The sequence below is a fragment of the Nannobrachium achirus genome (assembly GCF_963921795.1).
Source record: "Nannobrachium achirus genome assembly, chromosome: 2".
NCBI lineage: Eukaryota > Metazoa > Chordata > Actinopteri > Myctophiformes > Myctophidae > Nannobrachium > Nannobrachium achirus.
Window position 1 is genome coordinate 60,055,177 of NC_137811.1, and position 11,616 is coordinate 60,066,792.

Below are 11,616 nucleotides of genomic sequence, written 5' to 3' on the forward strand. Positions count from 1 at the left end.
CATAAACATAAACACCACGGCTACTTCTACTGCATGACTTTGTTTTGTCACGTGACAGAGAAACACGGATATGCTCATTGTTGCGCATGCTCCGGAGTTCGAAAAGTAATGGCGGCTGAGCGCTTGACAACCATAACAGAGGCATGGATACGGGAGAGATTACAGTTAAAACTTCCACATCTGGGTAAGACGCTGCTGTTTTCACTGTGCAACGTGCATGCGACTGCAAAGAGCTGCCTAAAGTCTAGGACGTCACGTCGCCCAGCACAAAAGACGATGCAGAATTGTGTAACAACACAGGCTAAAGCTAATGGCTAACGTTAATCTGTCGATCAATAATGCCTGTGCATCAAAGCAGACGCAGAACCTAATGCGCTTTATGATCAGGATGACATTGCGTTACAATCATCAGTGGGGTCCCGGAGACCACACAGGGGTCCTTGTGGTGGTTCCAGGGGGTCCCCTGCAAAATGTGGGAGAGCTCAATTAGCCTGGGATCAAGACTCATAGATTTTTATATTTTCATATAGATATGCAAATTTATCTAAATCGATCAAATAAATCTTTGGATAGTCTTGATATGCAAATATCAATCGATAAAATACGTGTATTGATCCAAGGGCCAGGCTAATGCCCAATTAGAAATCTCTTTTGGTGAAAATCTTTTCAGTGGAGACACATTATACATATCAGTTTGGGTGTCCTCGACACTGAAAATGTTTGAGAACACCTGGTTTACATTAGAACCTTGGTGGTGTTAACAGGAGATGTCAGGTCGCTCAGCCTTCCAGGGACATATGAGGAGAAGATCAGACATCTTGGAACGGCACTGAGAAACTTTGTACGTCTGAAGAGTGTGGACCTGTCCTGCAACGGGCTTACTTCTGTTGAGGTAAGCTCTCTCCCTAGGCCTGAACAGGTCTAATGAATAATGATGCCACAAAAGATTAAAAAATATGACACTTCGTTTTCTGTGCTTCTCCTCAGGGGTTGCTTCACTTGAAGATGCTGGAGAGGCTTAACCTGTATTATAACTGCATATCATCTGTCAAGGAGGTCAAGGGGCTCTGCAAGCTCCCAGCACTGAGGGAACTGGACCTCAGACTTAACCCTCTGACTAAGAACGACCCTCACTACCGCCTGTACCTGGTGCATGCCATGCCCAACCTTCGCAAACTAGGTGAGCGAGACCCATGTTACATTTTCATTATGGTAAAGAAGGCTTTAGTTGGCTAGTTGTTTAAATAGTAAATGGTGCATTTATATACCGCCTTTATCCAATGCGCTTTACAGAGATTGTGCATTACATTCAACCATTCACACACACGCATTCATACACTGATGGCAGAGGAAACCCTGATGCAAGGCACACTGGGAGCAACTAGGGGTTCAGAGTCTTGCTCAAGGACTCTTCGACACTAACTCTGGTGGAGCCCGGGATCAAACCAGGAACCCTCCGTGTTCTAATGACGGTTTCTCTACCCCTGAGCCACTGCCGCTCTTTAGTCACCTCTTAGACCAAATCCTAACTTCAACATGTCTCCTTTGTGGTTCCTGCTGATTGTGTATAGCCAATCTACAACCCCCCAACGATTTGCACAATGTTTGCCTCTTTCTTATATTGACAATTTGACTAATGTTTGACCAGTATTTACAATATAGTTTGTTAATTGTTTTAATGCCGTAATGGTATTTTTATTTTCTTTCTTTCCCCTTGTTTTTTTTTTTGTATTAAAAAGGTCTTAAGATTACCTAAATCTGGTGACCCTTGTCTTATGGTTGAGAACCATTGCACTACGTACACTGTCTCCTTCACAGCTTTCTCAATCTCTATCCCAATAAATGTAAAATATGAACAGACAGTGTGTAGCATGTTCTGTTTTGAAACACGTCCTTGTGTTTTCCAGACGATTGCCCAGTCAGAGACACAGAGCGCAAAGCTGCCATCATGCAGTTCTCCTCTGACCTTCTACCTCATCAGAAGAGCCACTTACTGATCCAGGCACCTGATCACAGGTAACAGATCATTACACCAGTAAGACTCCCTAATCGGGAGATAAGCGACCGTCAGGTCACATGATGTATACACAAAGAGGGCTGTAACTGCCATTGCTTCCTAGTTGTGTGGGCAAGGTATAGTTTAGGTTGGCAGAGAAAGTGTGGGGTTAGCTGTGACATGGTTGCGTTTATGTGGGCAGAAAACGTGTAATATGTAGCTGGTGCAAATGTGATGATGAGAAATATGACAGGCACAGATGATGTTGTGGGGAGCACAGTGGGAGATTGATGAGAAAGCAGACAGGCGTATTCATTTAGCCCGAGTTACGGCATTTTATGTGAGCTGCAGTGGAGGGGGTCCTCCACTGGGGGCGTCACCACTTTTGCATCCGTTCTGGAGCACCAGGAGTGGGTGGTCCCCGGGAATTCCCCGTGAGCAGCCCCGTTGGGGTGGTCATTTGGTCATTTTTGCACATTTGGTCATTTTTGACACTTGGGGGTCCCCCAGGGAGCTGGGGGTCCCTGGAGCTCCGGGGGTCCTTGGAGGTTGTAGTTTGGCAGGTAAGGAGTGTGTGTGCAAAATGTGGCATGGATGGGGGCAACGGTTGTGGAGATATGAGCAGGGCAAAAGTGTGACGTGTGACACCTGGGGGTCCCCCAGGGACCTGGGGGTCCCTGGAGCTGCGGGGGTCCTTGGAGGTTGTAGTTTGGCAAGTAAGGAGTGTATGTGCAAAATTTGGCATGGATGGGGGCAACGGTTGTGGAGATATGAGCAGGGCAAAAGTGTGACTGACTCACTCACTCACTCACTCACAGACGGACAGCCGGTGGAGGTTTTGGTAGTAAATGCGACCTGACGGTCGCAATAAGTCTTTTTGAACAGTGCTGCGATGTGAGACAAATCCAGGTGTGCCTTGCTTGGGATTTTGTGACAACTACAGGCACATATTATTGTTATTATTTGAAACGTTATGAATTATTTATTCATTTTTGTGGGTTTTCAGGAGCAGTGATCCGAGGTTGGCCTCAGTGGACCGCTTAACAAAGAGGCTCTCCTTTGCGGACAACAGTGACGATATAGTGTTGAACTTTGGTGCTGAAAGTAGTCGTCTACAACAAGGTACACATTTATTGTCCAAATGAAGACTTTCTAGACAAAAAAAATGGCTGCCTCTGCTGCCAGTGTACTGGATTTTATTGTGTGTATGCATTGATTCCTTCCCAGAAACTGAAGAGGCTGAATCGAAAAGTGTTTCGGAGACGGAGAGCTGTTCTTCTTCTCTAAAACAGGTGATCTTTATTCTCTGTGTTACTGTGAATTCTGTGTTGCACAGATTGTACTGCTAATGCTGTGTCAGTGGGTGAGCTATTTCTCTGTTTTCATAGGAACCAGTCAAATCCATCCTCAGGTCTACGCAAAAAAACTATGGTAAGTTTGTATTGTGGCTTTTTAGCAGATGAAGTGAAATGTCCATGAGATTGATGTGAGTTGTGATCAAGTGATACCAATATCTAACTATTAATTTACCGAATGTCTGCCCGTCTGACCGTCTGTCTGCATGCTGACATCACTGATACTATAACACTGTTGCCACCATGGCAACAGCTGCAAGCTGAAACAATGCCCACATTTGGAGATGAGTAACAGCCGAATGCTGAAATAATGCCCAAATTTGGAGATGAGCATGCTGACATCACTGATACTAAACAGTGTCGCCGCCATGGTATCTAACTATTATTCCGTCCATGTACATAAAGATCTGCCCAACGGGCACTCCAACATGGAACACCATATATGGGCATAAAGATCTGCCCAACGGGCACTCAAACATTACTTCTGAGACTTCTACATTCAACCCCTCTTGTACTGTGCACACCCCCGGCCACGAGGACATCGTACTGACGTCACATACTGGCCTGAACACGGAACGCCATATATGGGCATAAACGGGTGAAACAGTGCCCACATTTCTGACATCACTGATACCGCTGCCTTTACTGCGCATTCATCGCTGCCATGGTAACATCCGTGTGCTGAAACAATGCCCAAATTTGGATATGATTGACATCACTGATACGTCTGTGTTCTCCAACATTACTTCTGAGACTCCTACATTCAATCTCTCATATTCTGTGGTGGACCAATTTGGACTCCCAACAACATCCTGAGCAGACACCCACCACTAGATGGAGCCAACAACACATTTGTTTTTCATGAACAACATTCTCTCTTGATATTATATTATATATAATAAATAAATGTAATCTTTTTTCAATTCTTTATAATTTATAACAATAAGGTGTGCGCTCTGCGCTGGAGTAGAGAGAGAAGACAACCAGTCTCAAAGCAATGGTGAAAATAAGCATTGGAGGGGCTAAAGTCCCGGCCAGATCGGGTCAATTTTCCCCGGAATCCAATTTTAATCGGTTCCATTTCGGACCGTTTCTGGTCGGGGCTAGTGAATCAGAATGTTTCTTGGGGAAATTCAGTTCGGCCCAAATACCTTCGGTTCCGTTTCGGGACGGGTCTAATTTTTTGGACCCGTGCTAACATAATATTTTGTGAAAATCAAGAAACGTCATCAATTGTCCTAGGTCCACACCGCCAAAGACATTTTTTATTTTAATTTCATTGGTTTATGATAGTGGGCGCTTGCTGGCAGGCTAGATGATGTTTTAACTCTTCTCAAGATATGGATTGATTATTAATGAGTTAGATTAGATTAGTTTGATTAACTATTGCACCCCTAGACTCAAAGACCACTTAATACATTCATTCTGTGTCCCTCACTGTGTTGACCAGGCTACACGCAGTCCAAAGTGCCACAGACGAAAGTGTCATCTCATAAAAAGAATTCTACCTCATTAAAAGGGGTCGAGGGTCCGAGGGTGACCTTTAACCCCCAAGTGGAGAAGCGGAGGCCAGACTCTGGAAGGCACAAGCACAAGGACCCCGGCAAACGTCCAGCTAAGGGCCATTTCACACCCAATCCTGGTGAGTACTGAATACTATATAGACATAACGCAGTAATGTTCTTTATTAGCTTTATTTCCCTCTCAGAGCGATAAACCTCAAAATCTCAAAGGACATTATTGGGTGCTGACCTCTTCCTGTTTTCATTGAAGTTTTGTGTGGCTGTGCACCTTAAATGTGTCTTCAATTCTGGGAGTGTTGCACTTTGCAGCTATGTTCTATTATTAATGTATCCTGGTCTTACTTTGTCAAAGACCAAGGACACCAGCAGCACGATACTCCGTTGATGAACATACGGCCTCCGAGTCCCAGAAGTCCCGGTATGACCCTCTCTGACCCCTCCAACCCCATCCTGCATCCACCAAGACTGTCCTACTCCAGTAGAACAGCAGGGGGCAGTGGGGGCAGTGGCCTACCACAGAAAACTCACCACCAAAAGAGGGTAAGGAAAAACGTACTTCAACCTAACTGCTCACTGTACTCTCATTGAATTATTCAATTTACTTTACTACTGTGGTTCTCATCCTGTGGGTCGGACCCCCAGGGGGGTCCACAAATTATTTTCGGGATTAATGTGTGCAACGTTTCTAAGGTGACAATTTAAGGACTTTTTAATAAAATGACGAATTAAACGTCCAAATTGTCAAATATTAGAGGCAGAAAGTGTGAAAATAGCAGATCTACATGCTCATAACGCCTCGCAACGCGAGCATGTATATTGTCTATTTTCACAATAGAACCGTGTTAAACAAAATGTAATGCCTCAACTCTTAGTGCTCGTCAGGGTGGGGGGGTCCCCAGTTAAAGAAATATTTTGGGGGTTCACTTCAGCCTGAAAAGATTGAGAACCACTGCTTTACTGTTAGATTGACTGCTTAATATGTGTGTTGTTGTCTACTTTTTGAATGAGTTTAGCAGGGCAGCTACAGGAAGCCGCTGGAGATGCTGCTCAACCTTGTGGACAAGCACTGGAAAGGAGAACGGTCACTTCACCATAACAGCGACTTTCTGTGTGAGTTTGGAGGAGCCAGGTTTATGTAGGAGATGCATGACACATGATAAATGGCTGTTCATTTAACCCAGGGGTCTTCAATGTTTTCAGGCCAAAGACCTGGACAGACATGAAGCAGGGACCCCCTCAACCTTATCATAGATTCCATATAGTTTCATTGTTTGACAGCACGATCATCAGTGTATTTCGCCACAAAATAGCCACTCTGCAAGCTCACAACTCGTAGTCTCGATGTGAGCTTGTAGCTTGGATATTTTCTATGGAAAGCAAAGGCAAGTCCGACGTGTCCTTACTCCGACTACATGGCTACGCGTTCGTTTGGGGTTACTACTTACTAGAGATAGGATTAGTAATGGGGAGAGTCGGACGGAAGCAACGTCGGAGTAATAATGCGTGTCGGAACAACGCTACACTCCCCTTTTCTACAAATATATATAGGGTAGGGAAAATGGGAGGGTAGAAGTATAAAATAAATGATTGCTGGGCTTTTGCACTGGGCTTTGAAATGACATGCTTGAGGAGGTATTGTTCACATAACATCTTTTAAATGATCATTTAAACCAGTGGTTCTCAACCTTTTCAGCCCGCTACGCCCAAAATAATCCGATTTTAACTAGGGACCCTCCCAACCCTGACAAGCTCTTACATTGTATAACATGGTTCTTTTGTGAAAATAGCAGATCTACATGCTCACAATGCCTCGCGCTGCGAGGCGTTCTGAGCATGTAGATCGGCTATTTTCACAAGTTCTGACTATAAAATTTGACAATTTGACCAATGTTTAAATTGTCATTTTAGAAATTTGCAGATACCCTCTATACACTTAAACTGTATGTTGGTTTGTTTACTGTTGAGTGAGAAAACAATGTTGCACATTAAGTTAATCATCTGGGGACCCCCCAAATTGATACTTTTATTTTTCATATACCCAACAATCTATAACCATTGAATTCTCTCTCTCTCTCTAGCCAAGGCAGTGCAGATCCTCTCCATGATGGAGGATGATATCTCCAGTCGAGAGGATGAGATCAGGACGATGAAAGGGGAAGTGGAGGGACTGAAGCGTCAGGCGGAAGTACGACAGGAAGAGCACAAAATCCAAGTCCACGATCTCTCCGTGCAGCTGGAAGACGCCCAGGGCTCAGCGGTGAGAAAACTAAACAGCAAAACGAACAAAACCACTCATTTCATTTGGTTCATTTGGTACGGAATGGGCAGGGTTCCCACGTTCATGAAATTCCTAGAAATATTTTGAAATTAGAAAAAGAAAAATCCAGTACTGGAAAAGTTTGGGAATTGATCAAGGTTCCTGGAAGGTCCTGGAAAAAATAGCTATTCATTGTTTTTGGTAATTGATTTTGTTAACTCATTTACTGCCACCATTAATTGACTTTGTGGGCTCTAACCTTTTGATGTGGGCATGCGTGTGTCCATTGTGCACGATCCGCATGCACGGCCCGTTTATTTTTGCTACACTGCCTGTCTTTGGGCTTTGCAAATAGGAGTAAGCAACTCGCTATTGCACTGAATTATTGTTACAGTATATAGTCCTGGAAATTGGCTTAAATATTCAGGAAAAGTTTTGGAAATTCATTGGTAAATATGTGTGGGAACCCTGAATGGGAGAGGGAGTTGTGAGCAAAACTAATGTATTAATTCCAGTTTGTAACTCAATCCAGTCTAAATTGAACGAGCAGCTGAAGATTGTGTTGGAGGAGAACGTGAATCTTCAGAAGCAGCTCATCAAACTGGAACAGCAGTATCTAAAGTCTATGATGAAAACCTCTCCTGTTACTCAGATAAAGGGTGAGTTGAGAGGGTTATTTCTTATTTTATTTTCCCCCAGGTTCCAAATACAAACGTGCCGTTGTTTCCTGCCTTGATTCAAGGAATGTTAGAGCAGGTGTCTTCAACATTCAGGCCACGAGGCGTTGTGAGCTTGTAGATCTGCTATTTTTGGCAAGTGGTTAATATAAAAATTAAAGGAGAAAAAAGGTTTCTATCACACAAAGATTTGGAGGACCCCCTTTAGTTACTCTGAGGACCCCCTAGGGGTCCTGGACCCCCTGTTGAAGACCCTTGTGTTAGAGGAAGGGACACCGACGTAATTTTCGCTGTCACGCAGTTCCAACCGGCAGATTCGTCGCACCATGGGGGCCAAACTGCAGCCGGCAGTTTGGTAGAATGCACTGGAGCCAGTGGAAGCCTGGGGACCAGCTAACTAACTAATACTCGTCTGAGGAAAATAAAAAAAGACATGTCACACATTTCATTCTGCTGTGTTGATTTTCGATGTGCGCACTGTGTAATTTTTTAGAGAACACAAAGTACGTTTCTGAACGTGCAAAGTATCGCAAGACTGTCCATCGTTTCCTGTCTGGCAACCAAATCTCGCGATACTTCTGAGACAGAAACGACATCTGCCGCTGTTTAGATCCTCAATAAAATGATGTACTGTGCACATCGAAAAGCAAGTGATTAGAATTAGAAATAACCTCTGATATGTCTTCTTTTATATTCCTGAACCGGTTATATGACAAAGGTCTCAGTCGTACATAAATAGTGTTTGTTCCTGAGCTGGTCTAGCTGGCTCCATTCACTGCCATGTATTTCATTGCACTTCCGGTGCGAGTTTTGGCACCCATGGTGAGCGTCACGGCCGGTCATGGCGCATCTCTGGCATCACATGTTTCCCTTCCTTCTATAATAACTTCCTTGTCTTGATTCAATGTCCCATTGTGTTGCATAGAGGCACAGACAGAGGTGGATGAGCTGAGGAGGGAGATTGAGGGTCTGAGACAGAAGGTCCATGAGGCTGAGAAGGTCAAGGACCTGGCCCATATGCTGCAAGAAAGTCACAGGTAAGAGCGTGCAGCCAGACAGGGATGGGTACAGTCACCACAGTATTCATTAGAGACGTTATATGTAACTGTAACTGATCTACCCATTATTACATAAAATGTATCATTATCTAGGGCTGTCACAATTATTACATAATCGTCTAATCATGAATATTTGACATTATCGCAATTATTTTTGTCATAATCGTCATAATCGTGAATGTTGAAAAATGTCAGAAATAGTGGAAATAGCAGATCTACAAGCTCACAACGCGTCGCATGGCGACGCGTTGTGAGCTTGTAGATCGGCTGTTTCCACTATCAATGTTATTTTTTAAGTAGTAAGTTGTCAAATATGTCAGTAATGTATTTGTATATTTAGGTTATGTGTCATATCTACCATATGCAACTTCAAAGCCTAAAAGCCAAACAGAAATGTAATTATCAACGACAATTAAATCGTTAATCGCCAATTATTTGAGTGACAATTAATCGTCATGTAAAATGTCATATCGTGACAGCCCTATCATTATCATACTATTAGTTTTCTGGATAGTTCTACAGAAACATGAGAAACCCTCAACTGGCTTGCCCTTTATTAAATAAAATGTGTTGTATTATTAATTATTAATTTATACTGTTCTGGATAAGAGTGTGACTTGAAAATATAGTCCACCATGTCATGTGTAGTGATGCACATCAAAGTATTCTGGGATCAATTCCCTTTTTTCTAAACTGGAGCACACAGGCCAGTTTGGAACCAGTACCAGGCTTTTCTCTGTGGTGGAAAGCCTGGTAACGCGAAGTTAACGTCAAACAGAGCTGTTCCTCTATCCTTTTCGCCAGTGATGTGAACACCTCAGTGCGAAGAGGGACAGTGTATCGCATGTCGGCAATTTTGATAACAGAAAGATATATTTCTCTATGTGATCCATCTCACACAGCCGTGTTGTTTGCAGACAGTGACACATTTGGCCACCATTCCCATGCCCATGCCGCGCTGCATGCCACCCATGCCGCGCTGCGAGATTGTAGATCTGCTATTTTGAAAAATCTTGAAAATATGTGCAAATCTTTGAATATAGCGCCGGTATATACAGTATTTTTAAAGCAAACATTTTGAACTAAAATCTTTGCTTCTGGTGGTCTCTGGAACAACATATTTTGAGATGGGGGTCCGCGGCCAAAAAGATATCATTCTGGGGGTCCTTGACATGAAAAAATATAGAACCAATGATGTTTTTCCCCCAAACATGAAGGATTTAGAGGACATTTATAGAGTCGGGTCAAAATATTCAAAGACTTGCACAAATGTAATTTGTTTTTTTGTTTTTTTGCAGAAATGTGTACCCGATGTGTTCTAGGTCTTAAGGGTTGGTGTGTGTTAGGGATGGGACGATAAACAATATTATCGTTTATCTTGATAAAATGCAGATTTAATTTATCGTGATATCGTCCTCCGTCATGCACTGGGATCAATTCACATTTTATTTGCGGAGCTGCATGTCCGGTACCACTTAAACCCTCTATAATTGGTAAAAGGTACTTATAATATACGTACATGATGCAGTCTTTTTTTCACTCTCTATCAAATGTCTTTGCCAAAGAAATTGCCGATCTACAAGCTCACAACGTGTTGCGACGTGTTGTGAGCTTGTAGATCGGCTATTTTTTGGCAAATGTTCCGCCCCAGGATAATGCATTTTGATTATCGCAATAATATCGTAAATCACGATTTCTTTTGTCACAATAATCGTGATATGACATTTTCATATTGTCCCATCCCTAGTGTGTGTTCAAGTGTGTTGTTGTTGTGTACACGTTCCAGGTCGTTGGTGGCTACCAATGAGCGGCTGTTGGGAGAACTGGGGGCCAGCGGGGAACTGTAACTAACAAGAAATATTTTTTACTGTATATTGAACTTTATACCTGCATAGTAAAATCTGCATGAGCTTCAGCAAATAGAATCTCATATTTGACATGATAGATCTATCTTGTCTCGTTTACCAAACTAGAGGTCCTGTTGATATCAAAAATTGCACCAAATGTAGAAGCCTTTGCACTGTATATGCTTTTAAACTTGGAAGCCTTTGCACTGTATATTTTATTTCAGCGTATTTATTTTTTGCTCCGAGGCATGTTGATGAATGCATTATTTATTGTTCTTTGGAAGAAAAAAAAAAGTGCCTCTACTGTGTTTTGCTTGGCGTTGTAAACTGCTGTTCTAGAAAATGTGTATATATACTGTATACTGTATGTGTTTGACAAGGCCAGCTGTGTTAAGAAAATGATCTGGTAACGAGGAGGCCAGTATGTCTTCCCTGGATCAGAGGCAGGATTGTCAATACAAACTTCATGTTTTTTTAAATGATATATATATATATATATATATAGGTCAGTTGTCTAATGTCTATCCATCTGCCTCGTATAGACTGCAGTGGAAAGAATTCCATCAGATTCCAGCTGCACTGTGGCCTTATTTTTTTTACCTCTCTGCCTTAAGGCTGGAGAGACACACACACACACACACACACACACACACACACACACACACACACACACACACACACACACACACACACACACACACACACACACACACACACAGAGGCATGTTCTGACACACTCAAGCTCTTTCATGTTAAGTACAAATGTGTGGGGCCATCTAGAGGTTAGAGGAGCGGGTTTGCGATTGGATGCTTGTAGATTTGAATCATTAAAAAAATAGCTTGGAAAATCTGGGTGGGGACTGGGGAAGACAGACAAATTACACCCTACTCCTCAAAAACCTG

The 11,616-nt window shown here is 42.9% G+C and overlaps 1 protein-coding gene across 1 annotated transcript; it reads left to right on the forward strand.

Moving 5' to 3' along the window:
- Positions 1 to 108: 108 nt before the first annotated feature.
- On the forward strand, positions 109 to 10,869 carry cep72 (centrosomal protein 72; the record flags this gene model as incomplete). Its single annotated transcript, XM_080743113.1, has 14 exons — positions 109 to 184; positions 765 to 892; positions 988 to 1,180; positions 1,908 to 2,016; positions 3,003 to 3,118; positions 3,224 to 3,288; positions 3,385 to 3,427; positions 4,802 to 4,993; positions 5,227 to 5,414; positions 5,891 to 5,984; positions 6,953 to 7,131; positions 7,664 to 7,790; positions 8,734 to 8,845; positions 10,653 to 10,869. 14 exons carry the CDS (start codon positions 109 to 111, stop codon positions 10,711 to 10,713), a joined length of 1,683 nt encoding a protein of 560 aa, XP_080599239.1. The 3' UTR covers positions 10,714 to 10,869.
- Between the last annotated feature and the right edge of the window lie 747 nt (positions 10,870 to 11,616).